The sequence below is a fragment of the Numida meleagris genome, chromosome 13 (assembly GCF_002078875.1).
Source record: "Numida meleagris isolate 19003 breed g44 Domestic line chromosome 13, NumMel1.0, whole genome shotgun sequence".
Classification (NCBI taxonomy): Eukaryota; Metazoa; Chordata; class Aves; order Galliformes; family Numididae; genus Numida; species Numida meleagris.
In genome coordinates, this window is record NC_034421.1 from 15,159,863 (window position 1) to 15,181,600 (window position 21,738).

Consider the following 21,738-nt stretch of genomic DNA (forward strand, 5'->3'; position numbering starts at 1 on the left):
GGTGGTGAAATGCTGTTTGACAGCTCTTCTCCCTGCTCCTGCAGAAAGCACGGCACCTTCCTGGCTGTCTGAAGGAGAAGCAGAGAATAGAGGGCAGAAATTCCCTCTACCTCACTCTGGGAAGTAGTTCTGAAATGAAGGCAGCAGACTGTGGCAGTATGTGTTTGGCCTTTGTTGGTGGCAAGTGCCATCCACACAGGGCTGGAATGAGCTCTCTCTGCTGTCAAGTGCTGCTGAAAGCACTGCTGGCAGAAGAGAAAATCTGTGGACGTGCAGCATCACACAGGCTCTCCGTGTACATCTTGTCATAAGATGGAAGACAAATATCGAAAACAAGTTTAAAATTGGGAAGTTTTGAAGCAGGTGTTGTGCAGGAGCTGGGAGCACATGTCAGCGTAGGAGCTCTGCAGTCCCCTCCCCGCCAGCCCCCAGGGCAGGGGGTGCTGAGGGTGCAGCTGAGTGGGTACCTGACTGCTGGAGGGGCTTTTCTCCTTCATAAAAGTGTATTTTCAGAGCACATCTTCCAAGTTAACTGCCAGAAGGAAGTGATGCAGAGGGAGCTGTGGTTTAGTCCAGCTACAACACGAAGTCCTCTTTCCTGTGTTTTTGCACTGTGTTTTGTGCACTTTTCCTGTGTTTTGCACTTTGCATTTTCAGGGCAGCCAATACTACGAAATGCTTCCCCAGGACAGGAATTGGCTTCATTTGCTAACGCTGCGCTGGTGACTGGTTGGGGTGTTACCCCCCCTGCTCTGCCCGCAGAAGGGCAGGGGAGGCCGCTTTCCCCACGCACCAGGGGCGGTGGGAGAGGCGCACGGAAAGGAACAATGACAAAATTTGCATTTGCGGAAAGGCTCCGTCCATTGCTCCATTGTGAGCGGGCCAAGCCCTCCATCACATGAGTCCTTGTGATCCATCCTCCGGCGGCCCACCTCTCCGTGCCGGCGCGGAGCGCTCCGGCCGCTGTTTGGCCTCTGCCCATCCCACCGCCCCCGGGGCCGTCCCCGCGTCTCACCGGCAGAGACGTGGCAGGGGGTGCTGCCCCAGACACGGACAGCGCCTCAAGTCCAGAATGGGAACTTGAGGAGAAACGTGGAACTGTTCTGCTGCCGCTGTCCTGCCCCGCCGCGGGGTCACGCTGCACGCGGCCGTGCGGGGCCGTGGGGCCCGCACCCGGCATCGGTGCAGGAGCGAACTGCAGCGCGGCCCTCGCGCAGCACGGAGCGCTCCGCACGTTCCTCTTCCGAACGCGGAGCTCCGTCCGAGGGCCGGGCGGGGCGCGGGCGCTCGAGGCGGACGCGGGGAACGTCCTCGGCCCATCGCGGCTCGCAGAACCGCGCCGAGGCCCCGCGGCCGCCGGAGGTGTTCCACCCGCACCGCTCGGAGCACGCGGGGCCGCCGCACGCCCGTGCCTCGCGCTCCCGTCACCGCCCGGCAGCGCAGAGCTGCGGCCGCGCTACGGCGTGTCCGACCGTGCGAGCCGTGCCCGTGGAGGTGTATACGTGCCGCGCTGCACACTGAGCTCTGCGCGCGGCTGCGTCTGTGAGAGCGTCTGCGTTACGCGCACACCCGCCGTCTGCGCACCCGGCCCCGGCCGCAGAGGAGCCGGACGCCCCCGGGCCCTGCGGCCGCGCCGAGGCGGGGCAGGGCGGGGCGGTGGGAGGGGGCGGGCGGGCGGTCGGAGCGCGGCGGGACGGGCAGCGCAGCGCAGAGCCGCGCACAGCACCGCGCGTAGCAGCGCTCCATGAGCCGCCGCCGGTGCGGGGGGTGGCCCCGGCGCTGCGCTCGCTGACCGCCGGGCCGGGATGTGAGTGGCGGCGGCTGGAACACGGCTGCCCCGCCGCTCTCGGCCGCGGCACCGGCGGTGAGTGGGAGAGTGGGGGGGCGGGAGGGGGCTGCCCCGACCCCGGACAGGTGCGCGGGAGGTGGGAGGCACGGAGCTGCGTCCCCGCTCCGCCCCGCCGTGTGCCCGCGGAACGGGAGCGGACAGCGGCTGGGGCCGGGAGTCAGGGAAGGGGATTAGAGGGGATATAGGGCGAGGGGGTGGAGGAGGGGTCTGGGAAGGACTGGCGAGGAGGGGAGTTCGGAGACGGGGGGGAAGAAGAGCGGGGGTAGTGGGGGGAGGAGGAGAGGCGGAAAGCGGAGAGAGAAATGAGCGAAGGGACAAAAGAGCGGGGCCGGAGCGGGATGTACAGGACGGAGGGAGGAGGTGCCGGGGGGGGGCGGCGGCTGCAGGGCTGTCCCAGTGGGAAGGAGCCGAGCTGCGCGCGGGCGGTGGGCCCGACCCGGGGGGGACCCTCGCTCTGACCCCACAGCCTCGGTCTGGTCGGGAGGCGCGGGGGTGGGGGGGGCGGAGGGGCGGCCCGGGGCGGAGCGGTGCCGCTCGGGGCGGCCGCACCGCGGCTGTGTTTCAATGCAGAGCCCTCGGTCTACTCCCGCCCCCCGCAGCCGAGTAGCGATGGGATTTAGTACTTATGTGAACCCTTTGTTTACGCCCGAGCTAATGGTTATCCCGCGGTAACGGGATTTCCTCTACTGGAGCTGCGCTCCGGGGTTGGTTACCGGCGGAGCGCTGAGCGCTTCTCAGCGGCGCTCACAGCCGCGGAGCGCAGTGCGGAGGTGCTGAGGCGTTCTCATCGTGAGGAAACCCGTCTGTGTGAGGCTGTGACGTGAAGAGAAACAGTCGTCTGAAAACGAGCAGAGCAAAGGGAACCATTGACCGCTTGCCATCGATCGCGCTCAGCAGCGCAGCGCGGCGGGGCTGACAGCCGCGGGCAGTGCAGGCGCCGGGGGCACCGGAGTCCGACCGAGGGGAGCAGCGCTGCGTGTTGCGGAGTACGTCTCGTTCTGTGCGTCTTCGGAGCGGGGCCGCGATCTGTGCAGCCGTGAGCGGTGCGTGCGTTACTCTGACACGGGGCACGTCTCAATCAGCGCTGTAGTTTTGCATCCACGGCGCAATAGCAGTGTTAATTATTATTCCAGAAATGCATCTCCCAGCAGTCCCGTCCTGGCTGGGCTGCTGCCGCTCCGCTGTCAGCCTCCGAGCCCGCTCCTCACCCGAGCAGAAGGTGCTGGCAGAGACCCCGCGCTGCGATGGGGGGGGGGGGAAGGAACTGGGGGCTCTTCCTGCGCTCAGTTATGGATGGATTTCCTCCTGTGTGGTTGGATGCATCCTCCTGCATTGCTTTGTTAATGTTAGGACTGTAAAAAGGGGATCAGGTAACACAGCAAACCATAAATACCATCACCTTATATCTTTGTGCGGTTGTAGCATTGTTCTTTACACGTACGTATTCTCTAGCAGCATACAGTGCAGTTTTGACTAGATGGGAGGTGTTTGCAGTCTTTGCCCGGAAGACGATAGCAATGGAAAGCCTCATTGACTTTTAACCATGACAACTTTGGAAGGAGAACAGTGAGGTTTTCTGTTCCCACTGAGCTGCCTGCAGCCATGCTTTGTGCAGCCCGTGTGTCAATTCTGTTGTGGTTTGTGCTCTGTCCTACGCTGCAGCGCAGGGACCAGTCAGCTGCAAAGCGCAGTCCCCGCTGTGCTGGGAGCGGGTCCGGGGCTGCTGGCTGCGGCCCGGCTCTGCAGCTGTCCCGCTGTTTGTTTGCTGCTTGTGTCTGAAATGTCTGAAGCTTCTCGATTCACATCATGTGCTTGTGTCTGCTCTCAGACTCAGGTATGTTGGCTTAAACAGTTGTAAAGAAATATAATTTTGGAGGGGGATCTGGGGCCAGAAGAAAAGAGACTCGAGTTGGTTCCTCCTGTGCCAGCGGTTGCACCGCGCTGCAATGTCTCTGTGCCAGTCGTGCTGTGCTCCCGCTGCAGCTCCGGTGGTGGCAGAGCAACGTGCCAGTGCGCTGCCACGCTGCCGGGCTGTGCGGCTCTGCTAAGAGCTGATCTGGGTGTAAAGAAGAGGAAACACCGTCGTGCAGCCACTGATGTGTGCAGCTGCTGAGATGAGGAGCCGGTTTTGCTATGGAGCCTCGAGGTACACGGGCTCACCACCCACAGCACAGGCTGGAGGAAGCCACTGTTTTAACAACAAACCCACGCTGATATCCTTTGCTTTTTCAAAACAACTTTTCTGGCAAAAAGGCTCTCTTTTCCCTCACATTTACTCCATCTGTGGCTTCAGCTGAAGCTGTGGTACTCCTGTGCCAGACTTGTACGTTGTGCAGCACTGTTCTCCCCAGCCCACGCAGCGTTGTGGGTCCGCTGCCAGTACCAGTGCTGGAAGGATTCCGGCTGGCATCCCCAGGGGCTTGGCTGCCAATAGTGCTGGTTCTGACCCAGTCAGTCCGCAGCACTCTGCTGTGAGCATGGCCGTATCGATGGCAGTGGGGAGGAGAAGTTCCCTCTACGGAGCTCTGCTTGCAAGCTTTGGTGCAGAAAGGCTCTGCTGGTCAGCACGAGTTGCCGACATGTGACGGGAATGTGATTCCACCCCAGGAATACTGTCAGCAGTCTCAGCAAGCTCTGGTTTGATACTGCAGCTCTGTCAGTGCCTTCTAAGAGAACTACTGCTCGTTTCCATCAGCTCTCCTAGAAGTAATTTCACAAATCAAAGTAACTTAGGAAAAGTTCTCTTGAGTTGAACATCTCTGCCTTTCTGAGGATATATTTTGTCTGAATTCGGAATATATTTTGACACAGATTCATTCCCCCTTTCCAGAGGAAACTACTCCTTCACACAGGGGGAAATACTTAGCATCATTAACCCTCCCTTCCCAAACACTTCCACATAGGAAGAGGAAAGAAGTGATGGGCTGACAGTATGACTGCTTACCCATGCAGCACCATCGCCATGGAAACAGACTGTCCTAGAATAGCTCCATCACATGAGGGTTACATGACATGAATAAAGTAGCCAGAAAACTGGAAAATATCTTAGAACTGGCGATACTTGCACGTAATTCATTACCCCCCAGGTCTTTGGAGAGCAGTAAATAAACAAAGCTGGTATTAAAGTCAGTGTCGTGCATGTATATCATTACGTATAAGTGAGAGGATAGTGGAAAACAAGCATGATCCTCATTTAAAGGGCTGTTTGTTGCGTCCAGTTTGGGATACGTTATTTTAGAAGGAGTTTCATATAATTTTCCATGTGATCTCCTGCTTCTTGAAATCGGTACCAGTGGTTTTCAGCAGTGGATCCCCGTGGATTTCCTCTGTGCATCAGCAGGCACTGACTGTTCTGCACTCCTTAGGAGATTTTGGATGTTCTAACAAGTAAATGCAGTAGTTGAAGTAAGAACTGCCTGTGCATAGAAGGGATTGCAAAATGACCTTTGAGATGTTTCCTTCTAGTTAATTATGAACTCACAGGGCAAAGAGATTTATTGAGCATAACCATTTTCAATAGAGAAATGAATATATTTCACTGATGATTAATTTTCTCTCTGTAAAGTCAATGTTTTTTAACGTGTTGTGACAGTCACTGGGAAATCTATTACACAAACCAGATACAAGCAAGTAAATATTCTTCCAATTCGCCATAAAGAAAACTGCAGTTAGGTAGGAAAAAAAAATCATTATTCACCAGCTGCATGTCATCCCACTGTTAGAACGTGCTAGCCCTCCCAGCAGTGTGAGGACCCTGTCAGTCCTGTGGGCAGGCACAGCTCATTCATTACTTTTCTTCTCATTTGTCCAACCCACATCATGTTATGTGTCATAGCTCCCGCTGCAGAGATGAAGTTTTGTAGTATGCTTTTTTGTCTGCTGTGTGAATGAAGAGCATAAAGCCATTACGCGTTCATATTAGTCCGTTTGTTGTCTTGGTGCCTCTGATAGGAAACAGAATAATTTCCGTCATCTGTCTCAAGACACAGACTTCCAATGGACACCATTCACACCTCAGTGAATGGGGAATGAACATGTTTAAAGATTGAGATCCTCAGGATTTTACTTTGGTCACTAAAGGACTAGAAGGCGCAGGAGAAAACCCATAGTTCTCATCTGTAATAGTCTCTGTGCTGTTTCATGCAGTGTATGTAAGTGGTTTTTGCATCGGTTAGGACTGATCACCTCCAATATAACAACTTTGCACCATTAATGAGAGTTGAAAATGGTTTAAAGTAAACTTTTTTTTGTGTTTTCCTTAGATGCATTTCTGATTTATAAAGCATCATTAAGTGGGAAGGCATTTAGGGCTTCGTGTAATTTGCTACTGATAGCTTCTCAACTTCTTGCTCTGTGTCGTAAAGATGCCCTGTAAGCTGTGTGAGTAACATTAGTGCCTGCTTACACGGTGCTTTTCTCCCACAGACAGAGGCCTTATTCTGAGCGTGTTAAGCTAGGCACGCAGCTCGCATTGCTGAGCGTTACCCACCTGAAACCCGCAGCACTGACTGCAAGCGAAGGTCAACGGGGAGAGGTTTCCTATCTGGTGCCTCTTGTGTTTACCGTCTGTGGGGCAGATTGTTCCTTAAAGGCTACATTTTAACAGTGCCCTGCTTTGCTTAGTAAAAGCAAATGCTGTTAGGTGTGTCTTTTAAAACCACCTAATCCCTGTTCTTCCTAAAACTAGGAAGTTGTCCTGACTTGTTGGAATTTGTCCAGCCTTTTGGTCCCAGTGGGCAAGTGTGATGTGCTGTGGTCCTGGAGAGTTTACAGTTGTTCACTCTGTAGCCCAGGGAGAGCGATGCTCTGGTTTTTGTTGTTTGTTTCATTTGAATGACTTTAGATTTGCTTAGGAGCACAAAGAGTCATTCATTTTTGATTAGTTGATTGATGACACTGCATGTGTGCGCCATTGTTGCAGGACGTGGGGGTTTCTCTAGCCAACCATTCCCATTTGCAATTGCAACCCAATACCTGGGCTTTGAAAGAAGATGAAAGGAATGAATATTATAACTGCCTATTGACTGAGGAGGAAAAGAAAATTTTCCTTTTTTTTTTTTTAAAAAAAAGGTTTTTGCTCTGTCTACATTCCAGTAAAAGGAGCAAACCTGTGAAATGGTCTAATTCTGATACAACTTGCCCTTGTGTCAGCTCCAGTGCAGTTCCCACATTCTTTAAGAACCTGAATCTGAACAATAAAATACTGTAGATAATACATTATTTCACAACACGATAAATAATTTCTCCTGGCTGCGTTTTCGGATATTTGCAGGGATGGTGCTTGGGAATGCTTACAGTCAGTGCATACACAGAAATGAATCAGTTTGCACTCTGTGTTCAGCAGGCAAAAGTTTATTTCTGGGAGGGCAGGAAAAGGGCATAGGGGTCTGCTACTCCAGCTGAAAATCGTGCGCAGAAAAAAGAGTAAATAAGAGCTATTGAAACAGGCTGTACTTCCCATTGCTGTCGAGTCCTTCAAAGTGACCAGTGGCTAAACACCCAAATGTTTATTGTCTCAGACAGAAAAATGAAAACCTACCCAGCCATTGGTTTCTTCGTCCTCTTCGTCATCAGCTATGGCTCTTCTGAAAACTCCAGCATGCCGAGAGGGTGCGGACTGGACCTCCTCCCGCAGTACGTGTACCTCTGCGACCTGGATGCCATCTGGGGAATAGTTGTGGAGGCGGTTGCGGGAGCAGGTGTGCTGACAACGTTACTGCTGATGCTGATTTTGCTGGTGAGGCTGCCCTTCATCAAGGAAAAAGAGAAGAAGAGCCCCCTGGGAATGCACTTCCTCTTTCTTTTTGGGACACTCGGACTGTTTGGGCTGACGTTTGCTTTCATCATTCAGGAAGATGAAATGGTGTGCTCTACCCGAAGATTTCTGTGGGGAGTTATCTTTGCTTTGTGCTTCTCGTGCTTGCTAGCTCAAGCTTGGAGACTTCGCAGACTAGTTCGGCACGGGAAGAGTCCGTCTGGCTGGCATCTAGCTGGTGTGGCGATCTGCCTGATGCTTGTTCAGGTCATCATTGCAACTGAGTGGTTAATACTGACAGTTGTCAGAGATAACAAGATGGCTTGCAGCTACGAACCAATGGATTTTGCCATGGCTTTGATTTATGTTATGTTCCTGATGGTATTTACCATGGGGTTTTCTCTTTTCACTCTCTGTGGAAAGTTTAAGAAATGGAAGAAAAACGGAGTATGCCTGATTATAACGCTTTTTTTTTCCATTCTGATTTGGGTAGCCTGGATGACTATGTACCTCTTTGGTAATGCTGAACTAAAGAGAAGAGATAAATGGAGTGATCCCACTCTTGCTATTGCACTGGTGTCCAGTGGTTGGGTGTTTGTTATTTTTCATGCTATCCCAGAGGTCCACTGTACCATCCTTCCATCACAGCAGGAAAACACTCCCAATTATTTTGACACTTCACAGCCAAGGATGCGTGAAACTGCTTTTGAGGAAGATATACAGCTTCCTCGGAGCTACATGGAAAACAAAGCCTTTTCTATGGATGAACATAATGCAGGTAAGAATTTACTATTGAGAACTTTATTTCCGTAGTAGCAAAGAAAATCATCTGTGTGAGACATTTTTCAGGTGTTGAAAACAAGGCTTACTAAAAAGGCCATATTTAGCACCTTACACATAGCTTGCTTTTAATGTTTTAATTAAGAAGTCACCTTGGTGGGAGAAAAACATGAAAAAATATAATACAGAAAATAGATGTTTGGTTAAAATGTTGGGATTCTTTTTTTTTTTTTTTTTTTTTTGCATTTTGTTTTTTCTTTGACAACCAGAACAATTTCAAATGTAAAAGGACAACACCAAAAGCAGAAGGAAAACACAGTGGGAAAAATAACTTCTATTTTAAAACAGTACAACATTTTTTGTCCTTCTCAGTTAATAACATTTTATATGAAACATGTTCCTAAAAAAAAAAAACAAATAAATTGAGTCCTCCATGATATAAAGGCTCAGTCTCTTCAGCAACAGAATAATTATGATTAATCATACTACCATTAAAATAGGACTCAGTGTCCTATTGTGACACTGGAAAAAAAGATGCAAGGTGACATAGAGACAAGTTCAAAGACAGTCTTTGTTCTGAAGACTTTAACATGCAAACAGGATATGCACAGACAGGTTTCACAGTAATGGTTGCTTTCCTTGTCACAGCCGTTTGGGGACACAGAACAGTGTGTGATGACATGTAATGAAAATTTGCAATGAAAATGTTGGAGCAGTTACCAAAAGGGCCAGCAAACTGGTTGCTTAAGAGATCCAAAGCATTGCTGAAAAGTTAGACGTGTATCAGAAAATATACAGGGATGCTTATGAGAGCAGTGATGGAAAGCACCTGATGGTGTTGAGTAGGGTAGGCTGTGTTCTGCTGATGTCTCATGGTTGGAGAAAGGATTTGGATACTACTCAAACTGCTTTAGTATCCAAGCCAATGGTTGCCACACTGCTATAGCAGTCCCCAAAAGAAGGCTTTGGTTATATTGTCAGGGCATTTTACCTCTTTATTCATCTTCACATATCTTTTCCTGGGGTCTTGATGTTTCCTCCGGTTGTAGACCAGGCATGAAGGAAAAGAGCGCTCCTGTGTGACATTGTTGGGTCAAGAAGGTATTTTCCCTCTATGTGTTTTAGCAGCAGCTTCAAAGGTCTCCACTTTGCATGGAAGCTTTGAACAGAAAGGAGTTAAGGTCTTGTGAGAATGTAACAAAGGAAGTGGTAAATCAAACAAAATCCACATGGATAAAAGAATAGTTGTTCATTACCAGTGTTCCAAAGGAGCTTCACTGTAGACTGTAAATGCACTTTTATTTTATTTTACTGCTCTCCATCCCCCATTAAATTAATGTCATAGTAGTGTAAGTGCAGTGACTTCAGTGGAGTTGTTTCTGACTAAGGCAGATCTAAGAAAAAAATTGGATCTTTTACCCTCCATTATTTTCATTCATGTTTACACTTCCAAAAAAAGAACTGGAAGCTCCATTTAGATCTAATTGGTCAGTGATCAGGTTTTTTAGTGATATAGGTAGACGCTAGACAGCTATAAAATCATTATAATATCTATTATAGCGTAACTTACGGTGTTTGAATATAAAATAATTCCTTATCTGATTCCCTTGTTAATATTTATCACAATAAATGAATGTCATTCCTATCCTCATGGCATATGGAGAAAAGGTTGGATTTCAGTAAATCAAAACAGATTCATTCTTCCTTTGCAGTTGTTCTCTACGATATGTACAGAACTATGACAGCAGGGTTTGGAAACATAACTTACGGTAGAGTGTTAAATAGAAGTAAAAATACTCAAGTCACATATTATGGCTGTTGAAGTGTTAATTTAAGTCAGATCACTGTATGATGGTTGTCAGTGGCTAAGCACCTGTGACCCGTTAGCAACTGCTTTTCTGCAGGTATGTAGAGAAAATTCTCTTCTGTTATTCATTTAATTTAACTCAACTCAAGAATGTATAATTAAGAGTTCAGAAATTAAGGGAAGAGTACTTTCTTCAATTATGCATAATAACAGTGCTTCAGAGTATAATCTCTACTAGGTGTAAAATTTTGGAAGACGTGATTTATGGTTGGACTTGAAGGTCTCTTCTGACCTAGATGATTCTAGGGTTCTGTAACCAGAAAGCACCTCTTAGTTCCCTGACTTTGTTTAAACAAGTGGTTAGCTTTACTGAGAAAACATGCTTGGTTGAATGTATTTTCCATTAATTCACACTGTACGAAGCAATTTTCTTTAATTTTTTTTCTTTTTTAAAGATTTTATCATTTTCAGAATCTGAATAACCTTTAAATTATAGGTTCAAATAAGCATGTATTCTCATAGTTTTTCTCAATGAAATGTAGCCCCAAGTTATACTTACCAACAAGATCTGTTCTGTTCAGGAATACCATTAACTATTAATAAGGCAAAACAGTTACACGTTCAGTTACTTAACCATCATTTAAACAACACATTAATTTTAATGTTCATATAATAGATATGTTGAATTTCTTAGAAAACTTACTTTCATTCCTGTGTCTTGTAAAAATATTAGTAAAGTATTTAGAATCCCTGGAAAAGGGCAACTTGAATGAGCTCTCAGAGAACTGGAAATGCAATGCACGGTAATAGGGCAGCTTCAGCAAAGCAAATACAATTTGCCTTCTGCATGAAAAACCTGGATATGAAATGTGGAGTTCTGCAGCTGTCGTGAAACCCAAGCCTAAGAAGCTCTGCTGCTCACTGAATTTCATTTAACTGTTAGTACTAAACTCACCTCTGAGCCACCTAAAAACAAAGCAAACAATTAAAAACATACAAGAGACTATGACCTGACATTTGTTCAAACCTCCTTGGCAACTTTTTTTCACCTATCAATCCTCTACGTGACTAAATGTATTTAATAATAACAGGAAAAGTACAAGAAAAAATAATAAAACTACTGTGAAAACAAAATCTTCAAATGAGGATTTTGTCCACAGACTTTGTCTCTGATTCTCACGTTGGCAGAATTTTAGAATTCTGGCAATAATAGGGAAGGAGAATTCAGCAATCTGACTTTGAAGGTACTGTCTCAGGATAGTGTTGAAATTACTGAGGAAATTATATACTAGAATGTGTAACTATTTTCATGATAGCATGCATTATAAGGAGATCTTTTTTCTTTGTGTAATACTAAATGCTAGTGCAATCAGTTGTGTCTAATGCACAGTAAGAAGCCAAATGGCAAAGAAGGAATGCTACTGACCCTGAGATGGTTAAATATAAAATAAAGATACAGAATTGTGGGGGAACAGATGAAAGCCTCTATTCTAGCGTTCTGGAAAAAAAAATATACGTAATTGTGTATATATATGAATTTTAAGTATAGAGAAGTGAGGAGCTGTATATATGTAAAGTCAACAGCTAAGCATTTGCAGGGCTGGATTTTTAAATGCCTGTGCTAAGTCGGTACTGTTCGTCATCTCTGCACTACTCCCAGAGAGAAGAGAGCAGTGGGTAGAGGACTCTGCATAGCAGTGGGCTCCATTTAAATCTTGTTGCACGCAGTGCAAAGATATTAAATCCTGACTTAATTAAGGTTCATGCTGAAATTCCTCTAAACTTCAGTTCATCTGTGTTTTCAGCTGGAGACCATAGAATTGTAATTTGAATTAAATCTAAGCGGAATTCCTGCCCCAGGTGCTCGATCCAGGCACCTATTTACCAGCTGACAGATGAGCACTGCCTGTTGGAACCGCTCAAGCAGTGCGTATAAATGAGCTCTGTTCCCTGGCCACATCTGAATTCAGAGAAGCCATTATTTACCCCCGAAGTAAAAAGAGAGTATGTGTGTGCCAATCCCCGGTCTGGTTTAGAGAGAAAGAAGCACATCCCTAACTCTGCGTCTCTCTTTCAGAATATACATCCTGAATCCAAAGTTGTGCTAAAAGTAATGGAGAAGCTAATGTAGTTCTGCTGTAAGCATTCCGAAGGACCGTCAGTGCCTTCTCTTTTGCTTCAGTCAATGGCCACGTTTAAGCTATTCGAAAGCAGTATTTACTTCATATTTCTAGTTTCTCAGGGTAAATATAATCTGAAACATCTGGAAAGTCCTTACGTGCTAGTCATGCTGAAGTAATGCTCAGGGGGACTGCGAGCATGCTTGCTGGCTCAAGCAGTGCTTTGGATCTCTGTCCTTCCAGTTTGAAAGAAAGCACAGTGAAATAGCATTTCACTTAACCCCACTGTATCCAGACTGGTACGGTAAGCACTTAGCAAAAAACATTGTGGAAGATGCATCAGAGGTGCATAGACTGAGGATATTTAACTCCTGGTGAAATGAAGCTAAGCAAAATTCAAGAAATGTTTCCCCATTCCACCACAAGCAGTGACTTTTGAGTAAAGCTTTTTTTTTTCTGAGACCCATATCCAACTCTGTAAGAAAAACTGCTGTTCAAAAACAACATGGAAACTGGTATGGCAGCATAAAAGTTAAAACCAGTGGCACAGTTCCCAATAACTACACTGGAAGCACAGTATTTTATGGCTTCAAAGGAGATGTGCAGCATTACTTGTGTTCCTAAGAACGATCTCTCTTTTTTAAACGCAGCACTAAGGACGGCAGGATTTCGAAACGGCAGCTTGGGAAGCCGACCTAGTGCTCCTTTTAGAAGCAATGTGTATCAGCCAACTGAGATGGCAGTTGTGCTAAATGGTGGGACTGTAAGTATCAAAATGTAATGATTTAAGAAACCTTTGCTACGTACTGAATAATGCAATTGCTACTAATTGAAAAGCCTTCTGCATTTAGATTGTTCAGAGCAGGGGGAAAGCTATAAAAGAAAATTCAGGCAGCAAGTGTGCATGCAGTGCTTCCCTCCCCCTCTAGAAAAGATGTCATTTGAAAGTATTTTGCATTTTGTTAATTGTTCATTCACGTTTTGCATTGTAGCTTGGGAGAACCAAGTTCTTTGGTGACTCTACATATTCAGTGACCCCTCTGAATTACATTTGTGTTAAAGTTAACTATTAAGGACATATTTTCTAACCTGATCTTTTTTCAAGACACTGTGAATCACACAGATGTTTGCAAGCCAGTACTTTGCTTTAAATAAGAATCACTGTAGCAGATAGTGATAGACTATCACCTAGCTTCCATTTTCTTGTAAAATGTACGTAATTCTTCGTAAGATACAGATGTATAGATCTCTGAGAAATAAAAGAGGAATGTAGAATATTTTAATGATAACAGCATTGATCTTTCTCTCTTAGGCAATAGTTTGGCATGCCATTATTGCATAGACCTGTCTTTTGCAGCCTGGTAGCTGTAAGAATGGCTTAGTGAGCTGATGCCAAACAGACTTTCCAAATATTTCCAGCACGACGTGTAATTTGCACTTAAGAAGTGGCATATAGTAGGCATAATGTTGAAAAAGAATTTTCATCCCCATATTTTTTCATGCATATCTATGTGCTTGTAAAAACCTGTCCATGAGCACTCTACACATGAGTTGGGTTGTTTTTTTTTTTAATTTTGATTCATGAGCTGATTCCATAACTCAGCCTCTACATTTAAAGCCAAGTAGTGCAATCTGAACGCAGGTCTCTTTGTTTGTTTGTTTGTTTGTAAGTAAATACCATTTGGTTTGGATTTAGTGAACAAGACAGACTAGATACAAGGGTTGTCATGTGGGCAATACAGTGGGAAACACATCAACTTGAATAAAAAGAGGCTTGTGCTTTGCTGTCAGTCATGAATAGCATCTGTTTGATGCTTGGTTTCATCTATGCCTGTGTTTTCTGATACCAGAATATGCAGCTCGGGGAAAAGCAGTTTAAGGATGATGAGAAACTAGAGAATTTGTTTTGTCTTGTTTTGAGGTGGATACAAAACTTACGGAGAGCATTAGACAGTAAAATGAGAGAGTAACTTGTGTACATAGCCATGGTTTTTACAGAGAGGAAAACATGCCGCGTGGGTTGAACATGAGTTTCATTGTAGTGTTTTGCTCTGGAAATACTGTACGTGTAGCATGGTAACACTGATTGTTGAACAGACCAGACCTCTCAGTTATGGGTATATTATCCTTATTTGCAGATACCAACAGCTCCGCCAAGTTACACTGGACGACACCTCTGGTGAAAGGCTGTAGGCTGTAGAGAATAAGAATCCTTGTTGCAGAATTGTTCCCTGTCAGTGTGTCTTTGAGGGAGGAATTGATACCAGTACCAGAACAAAGCAACAGAACATCCAGGAGCTTGCGAAATCCCACAGAGGATTTTGTGTAAATGTGAACACCGTGGAACAGATAAACTAACTGCGAAAAGAAAATTATAAGTCTGAAGCTAAATCTGAATTAAAATAGAGGTAGGCACACTTCAAAATGGAAGAGGGGGATATTGTATTCTGAAATGTAAGATATTCCCTTGTCTGTAACCAGTAACCAGTGTGCAAGGCAAGCCTGATTCTTTTTGTTGGATGCCAGCTGCTTGCAAACTACCCTCCTCTCACCTAAACTTAATTCACGTTGCCACAAGAGATTGCCACTACAGTGTGAAGACATGCAGGATTTCTTTCCATCTTGCTCCTTTTCCCTTCATCTCAAATGTCATGAAAAGTATATTGTTTGCTTCATTATCCAGCTGTATTGTAACATCACACGGCATCACCTGCATTATTGCTCTGTGGCAGCTCAGTTACCATTACGCTGTAGGCTGACACTCTTCTTTTTAAAAAGCTCTTGTATGAGAAGCAGTACTGGAGAGACACAAGGTCTGTGCATGCTTCATGTGAGCACTGGAGCTTCTTGAGGCAGAGAAGTGCAGGTCCAGCATAGGCAGCTCTTCAGCAGCCCGGAATTGGATTCCCTCCTGCTCCTCAAGCTGGGTGTGAGCAGTCGCGCATTCTCACTTCTACAGAAGAAGCCATTAAAAGAATCTGTGGAGGGATACACTTTGCAAAGACTTAGCTGGCGAGAGAACATGACTCGTGTTTGCCACGAGTGCGTTGTGATAGGAGATGAAGGGTGACCTGTGCAGCGACGTCCGTCTGTGCTGGTGGGCTGGTTTCTGTCCAGGCTGGTGGGCCAAGGTCTGTCTGCTGGTGGGTTGGGGTCTGTCCAGGCTGGTGGACTGAGGCCGGCGCACAGGAGGTCAGTGACAGCTGCAGAGCACCGACCGCCTGTCAGGAGGAACGCGGCGTGTGTAGGGCTGAGGCTGCTGCTTCTAATCCCTGTTTGTATGGGTAGTCTCATTGACTGCGGTTGTTTGTGCATTTAAATGTGGTTGTGCATTTTAGTGCCTAGCTGGTAGAATCTCCATTCTGGAGGTGGTTTGTTGTTGTTTTTGTTTTTTTTTTTTTTTAAGGTGGATTCTTCCCTAGTTCTCCCCTCTGCCTCCGCTTTTTCAAGTTAAAATATGGCAGACTTTCTCAAAGCTTTTAATCCTTGTTTTCTCCGGGTTATTTAAAAGGTTCCCATTGCCCATTGTTTGTGCCATGGTTTTCATTATGTTTAAGCAATCATTCCTTTATTTAACATTTAATACATATCTGACGTTGAAAACATCACCGTATCCTCACTGTTTGGCCAATATTAATCTTAGCTTTCCTCGATTCTAAAAGCAAATTGTTTTTACTTGAGGGCATAGGAAACATTTAACAAATAAACTTTGCATATGCTATAATAAAAAACTATATTTTCAAACTAAAAAAAATATAATGTACAAATAACTAAATAGCTTAGTAGCTTCACAGAAAGAAGTTACTTGCTGTCTACTGCAGAAGAAAGACAAGTATTCTATTTTTCAAGAGTCTTCCTGATTCTCCACGTACCTCCATTTCTGCTGAACTAGGAACCTAGTCCTGCAGACTGTACTCCCACGAGTAGTCCCCTTGATACCAGTAAGTCTACATACAGGTACAGAGGCTGCAAGACCAGTCCCTAAGTGTTGCACACAGATACATATGTGTGTGTGTATATATATATATATATATGCATATATATATATATGAAGGTATATATATTGCCATTCTTGCCATGATCGTCTTATAAGGTTTTACTTCACAGCCCTTCTCTTCCAGAAGCAATGTTTTTCTGTCATGCATGAGTTAAGGAGCATGCTAGCTCCATGTTGGATATTCTCCCCTGCCCTTCCCCCCTCAAGGCAAAGGAAGCATGTGCTTGCTTAGGGATTGCTTATTTATTTTGTAAGTAACTAGATGGCCTAAGTAACCAAGCAGGGTAGGGGTGGATATTGCATGCTATCCAGTGACTTAGAAATACATTTGCTTTATTAAAAGCAAAGCTTTAATTAAATAAGACAGCATTCATGATAGTTACCCTGAAGCTGCGTCACATGGAACAATATAAAACCTGTTATCATCACTTGCCTGCCGAGTTTTGTTTTTAAAAATCAATTAAACAAAATCAGAAAACTCTATTGTAAAAACATATAAGATGACCATGGCGTAAATGGTAGGACAGCTTTCTTTTAAACAGTTTATCATGCTACAGCCGAGATTTAGGAATTATAATACCAACTGCCTTGGCCTACAAGGCCTTGGACGAAACTGTACAATATGTAGTTCTCTTAAGAAATGTTATTTTTTCTTTTTCTAGATGTGACTGAATTGATAAATAGACTTCCCAATACTGTTCCTAATGAAGCTGATTAGAATTTAAGGCCTTGTGTAAGGATAGGGCCAGACCCTACAGACTGCTCCTGGTGTGACTACTGTAGTTGGTTAGTCATGGGGGCCATTCACAGAATTACAAAGTGGCAGGATTGGTCTTAATTTGTGGTGGTGAAGGTGTGGCAATAGATTAGGAAGGTCTTTATTTTCCAATTTTGCACAATTAGTAATAAGCAACTTTTCTTTGTAAGTCACTAGTTTGTGATGTTAAAAGCCCCAAATAAAAATGTGATTGAAGAAAGGCACCTTTATGTTAGCTTATACTTCTGTTACAGTAAACAGTTCATTTACTTTTGCCTTTTATGAGTTATCCAGAATGTAGAGCATCTGTGAACAACATAAGTAAGTGTAAGCACAAGCCTTTCACAGTTCAGTTAATTAGAATTAGCTTTTATACTATAAAAGCTACTGTGTTGTCCCTTGATGGCTATGTGATCATGGCATTTCCATACAGAAAAATTAAACTGTAAAACATCTGAAAAAAATTGTTACCAGAACAAGATTTTTAATAACTGGCTTCTGCAGTGGCCAGGAAAATAGTTCAAAGCCATACTTTTACAGGTCCTGTCCTGCTTTCAGAGGAGCTGAGGGTGTCTGACACTGGCCAGAAAATATGTAGCATCTTCAGAATAGCACTCTCAGTACATACGCTTGTTTCTATAAACAAGGTACATGAAATATAGAACTAGTTGTATCTGTTTTTAGTGTAAACTTGGGCATCTCGGTTGGCTTTGGAGCTTGATGCCTTGGGCCTCACCAAAGGCGATGCAAAAGGGAGCATTGTAGCTTTTATAATAAAACAATTGGACTACTCTACCAATTTACAGGATTACAAAGCAGGTGCTTTTTATTAATTGATGAGAGCTAAAGCTCATTTTTGATAGATAATATATATTTATTAAATGTATTAATGTGTGTTTTATAACATACCTTTTTTTCCGCTGATTGTTGCATACACTGGTATCTTATTAAGTACATCTTTAAATGATTTTCAAGACAATCAATGTGTACCATGATGTCTGTACATAAGTATACAAAACTACAAAGGTTGTAAAGCATGGGCAAATGTTTTATTTTCAAAATGCTGTTCTTAACGAGAATAAAAGCTTTACTATTTACTTACAATGCTTGTGTTAACTCAGTGTTAAAATCCACCTAACATTTTCCTGCTGAAGCAAACTTCTGGTGCTGCAGACAGCTTTATCCTGCGGTGACACTGTGGGTGCGATTCTGCAATGTGAGCTAAGTTGAACTGAAGGAAGCTGGCTCTTCCACCTTTGGTCACATTCCCACCCTTGCCCATGGCTCTGGCACCCATGAAACCCTCTGCGAGCCAGTCAAGGAGCTGTGCAGACACACTCTAACACTACCACTGATTTTTATTCTTCCGGTTGCCTCAGCAGTTTCCTGAGCTGGCTCAATTGCTATTGCCTGTGAAAAGGAGGGGACAGGACCACACAGCTGATGTCTTACCAGTTTTTCCCTCAGAAAAAGCTTGACTGTTTTTTTCTGATCTAGTGAAAGGCATCACCATCCAAAAGAAGAAAAAAAAATGAGGGGTGGGTACTGGTATAACAGTGAAGACAAAGCCTGTGTAAGTCATGGAGAAAATCCAAGCTGGATCACAGACCTAGGTGATATCCAAATTTTATCATGATTACCCTCAAACTGACTAGACCATTGTTGGACTTATATGGAAAAAGTAGTAGAACTGCAAGTGTCTTTTCTACCTGTGAAATTACAAAGGCCTAAGTGGGGCTATGCTTTGGCCAAGCTGAATTTAAGAAAACGAGGGGTCATTCGTAAGGGAATCCAGTCTGATTTTTATTCTGCTTGCCCATTTTGTAAGTATACGTATGTGAGATCACTGAAAATGCTGTCACTGCGATCTGAATTTTACACTTTCACGGCACATGTGCTAAGTGATAACAAAAGGTCCTTTGACTTTTCCCCTGCAGAAATGCAGAGCAACCCTCGCTTTCCTTGCCTTCATGGTGTTTCTGAAAACGAGACCATTATGAACAGAGCATGAATTTGCACAAATTGTCACAGCTCTGCAGAAGGCAGAACTACTCCAGTTTATGCTAACTGGAGACCCAATTTATTTTATCCAGAGTTTTTTGCCTGTCAGAAGAGCTTTTTAGGTGACCATTCAGGAACACAAATGCGGACACAAACATTTTAGCTAAATTTGCAAATCCCATCTGTGTGAATAAAACTGTGGTCACTTACACTGGGACAGAATTTCATCTTGGCATGCTGGCTCCTGATGTAACCTACCTTTGATTTATAACACCTCACATGTCAAAGTAAAACTGTCACGCTAACATTTCTAAATCAGTACTACACAAGTTAGTTCATGAGCTCCATGTTTAGTGAGCTTGGTGAGAAAACCAAAATTGAAATGCTGAATAGTTTTGCGTATGTTCTGAGGCTTCCAGTTTGCTCCCCACTTTAATAAAACATTAAATACTCAGCTTTCCAAAACATCTACAGAAATGAAAACGTAGACATCCACGCTTACACAGCAGACACTCTTCTGCTCAACACAAGAAAAAAATCCCCCTTCCACCCAAAAAGGTGTATTGTTTTCTGTGTATGGCATTTTTTGTTTTAACACAGCTTCAGCACTCTGATTCATGTACACAGTTCTCAGTGCCATCTGTGGGAGTTGGGCATGTGTAGCTGAGGGGAGAGGGTGCTAGGAAGAAAATTAGGAAGGTTGTTAAAAAAAAATGAAAGCAGCTCTTTGAGTTTCTTGCTTTGAAGAATTTTCAATTAAAAGTCAGTGATGACTCATACAATTCACCTAGTGCATAAATATATTTTTGTCATTAAGAACAACAAGCAAGGTCAGTAATGAATAGTTTTTCTATGTCTCAGTGGAAAGAAGAATGTTATCCATGTGATTGCAAAGGGTCTGCCAAATGGGAAAAATGAGTCAAACAAAGAGCACAGGGTTGCTTGCTGGAGTAAACAATTCTAAATGAACAAAAGCTCTACATAAAAGTAAAATGTCCCAACCCCTAGTGAAAGCTGTTTTCAAAGCTCTGTATTCTTTCAGAGTGCTGTAATACAGATTAACATAATGTTTTCCTTCTCTTGATAAAAGAGTTTGGTTCCTCAGCATACTATGATTTCAGCTGTCATATTTTATTCTTAATATTTTAATATTTTACAAATATTTTAAATTACATTTTTAAATTATAAAAATCTATTCACTCACAAGATTGATCATCTATACTATACGCTTTTCACATCAACCAAATTTGCTGGGAAGTTTCATAAATAGTTTTGCTGAAGTCAAAGAAGGACATGCAAGCCAAAAAAATCCTGACTTCTGCATACAGTTTCAGGAGAGCTTAGTTACCTTTCTGAGGTATGTAGTTGTAAACCAGCAAACTAAAGTCCCTTTGGTACATACCCAGAATATTGGGCTGAAGCACTCTGATGGGCTAATTTAAGTTGCTCGAAGTGCTATCAACCTGGAAGATCTCTGCTAATAGAAAATATACTGGAAAAGTGATACATGATGACGAGGAAGCAGAGACAATGCCTTAGAAACCCCAAATATGATTGTGGTGGTCAGATATCTGATTATTTGATGTTCCTTGATGTAATGAGGCTGGACTTTGTAAATATTTCATAAAAAATGCAACAAGTTCCAAAGCCCCAGGGCTCACACACGCTGTCCAGCATTAGGACAAGCCAGTGTTTTAGGTAGCTTCTAGGTTTTAGTTAGGAGTTTCCATGTCTTATCATAACCTGTGTTACTTAAGCGTAACAATTTTGAATCACATCACACTAAACAGGAAGCACAGGTTGTCACCTTGAATCTGGATTCCAAAGATTTATTTAAATAGCTTTTGACATATACTTGCTTCCCATGCTGACAGAAAAGATGTCCTCAGGACTCCGATAGGCTGGAAGGATGGGGAACAAAGTCTGCCTGGCTAAGTCTTTTCACTAGAAATTTCCATTGGAAACATCATTCTTCAGATTGTGACACCTCAAACTGAACTAACTTGCTTTAATATTTTTAAAGGCCTAAGAAAGATGATTCATTGGTAGGTTAGCATGAAGTTTAGAATAATTTACATAAACCGATAATCCAACACATTCTTTTCAAGCAACACCTATTTAAAAGCAATGAATAGTGTAAATGCCAATATGAAGAACTAGCTTACCACCGTTGCTACTTAAATGCTGAGTTTTAACCACTTAAGTCTTGTGAGTCCTGCCATTATTTCAACAGGAGCAAGAGAAAGACCCATTTCCATTTTCAATTGCTTTAAAAATATTAGAGCTGAACAGCGCCGTTCCCATTTTATCCCTCTCCCTTATGCTAGCAGATTACTACTTTTGCACAACTGTGATTCTGCTGCAGCAGAGGCCATCTCTTTTTCCTTAGAGAGATCCCCTACATGCTGGAGCAAGGCGTATGGATGTAACTGGGCAGAACAAGCTGCCTGAGGATGCCAGGTGGGCAGGGGCGATTGCGACCGCATGCTACTGCCAGTCTTGGCAGTGCCAAGAGAACCATCTTGACAGGAGGTTGGACTTGGCTCCCAGAAAAAGGACAAACCCCTTAATTCCCAAGTTGTTCATGTAACAGAATGTGTGAAAAAATTCAACAGGGAATGCCTAATTATGCATTCATAGGAAGTGTAATGTGAGATTTAAGTAGAAGTAAA

The 21,738-nt window shown here is 44.1% G+C and overlaps 2 protein-coding genes across 10 annotated transcripts in view; one reads left to right on the top strand and one right to left on the bottom strand.

Moving 5' to 3' along the window:
* On the top strand, positions 1,698 to 18,169 carry GPRC5B (G protein-coupled receptor class C group 5 member B). Of its 5 annotated transcripts, none has more exons than XM_021412148.1 (4): positions 1,698 to 1,864; positions 7,369 to 8,382; positions 12,962 to 13,074; positions 14,450 to 18,169. In XM_021412148.1, exons 2-4 carry the CDS (start codon positions 7,377 to 7,379, stop codon positions 14,492 to 14,494), a joined length of 1,164 nt encoding a protein of 387 aa, XP_021267823.1. In that variant the 5' UTR covers positions 1,698 to 1,864; positions 7,369 to 7,376; the 3' UTR covers positions 14,495 to 18,169. The 5 variants fall into 5 exon arrangements, with proteins under 5 accessions (XP_021267823.1, XP_021267826.1, XP_021267822.1 ...); XM_021412151.1 differs by having other exon boundaries at positions 7,373 to 8,382; XM_021412147.1 differs by lacking the exon at positions 1,698 to 1,864 and adding an exon at positions 1,878 to 2,892 and having other exon boundaries at positions 2,983 to 8,382.
* Positions 7,886 to 21,738, bottom strand: part of IQCK (IQ motif containing K) — a 56,120-nt gene continuing 42,267 nt past the window's right edge. For 4 of the 5 annotated variants that reach the window (XM_021412156.1, XM_021412152.1, XM_021412153.1 and 1 more), the window contains exon 9: positions 8,937 to 9,543. In XM_021412156.1, coding sequence (XP_021267831.1) covers positions 9,518 to 9,543 — 26 coding nt within the window. In that variant the 3' untranslated portion in view covers positions 8,937 to 9,517. Of the gene's footprint in view, positions 8,018 to 8,936; positions 9,544 to 21,738 lie in introns of those variants that run through there. The other variant, XR_002443280.1, reaches the window with a different exon arrangement.

What these genes read in the sequence shown, in the direction of transcription:
- GPRC5B (XM_021412147.1), top strand. Translation starts at nt 7,353, where the DNA reads ATGTTTATTGTCTCAGACAGAAAAATGAAAACCTACCCAGCCATTGGT. An exon ending in TATGGATGAACATAATGCAG is followed by an intron (nt 8,383 to 12,961) that starts GTAAGAATTTAC and finishes TTTTAAACGCAG; the next exon opens with CACTAAGGACGGCAGGATTT. An exon ending in TTGTGCTAAATGGTGGGACT is followed by an intron (nt 13,075 to 14,449) that starts GTAAGTATCAAA and finishes CCTTATTTGCAG; the next exon opens with ATACCAACAGCTCCGCCAAG.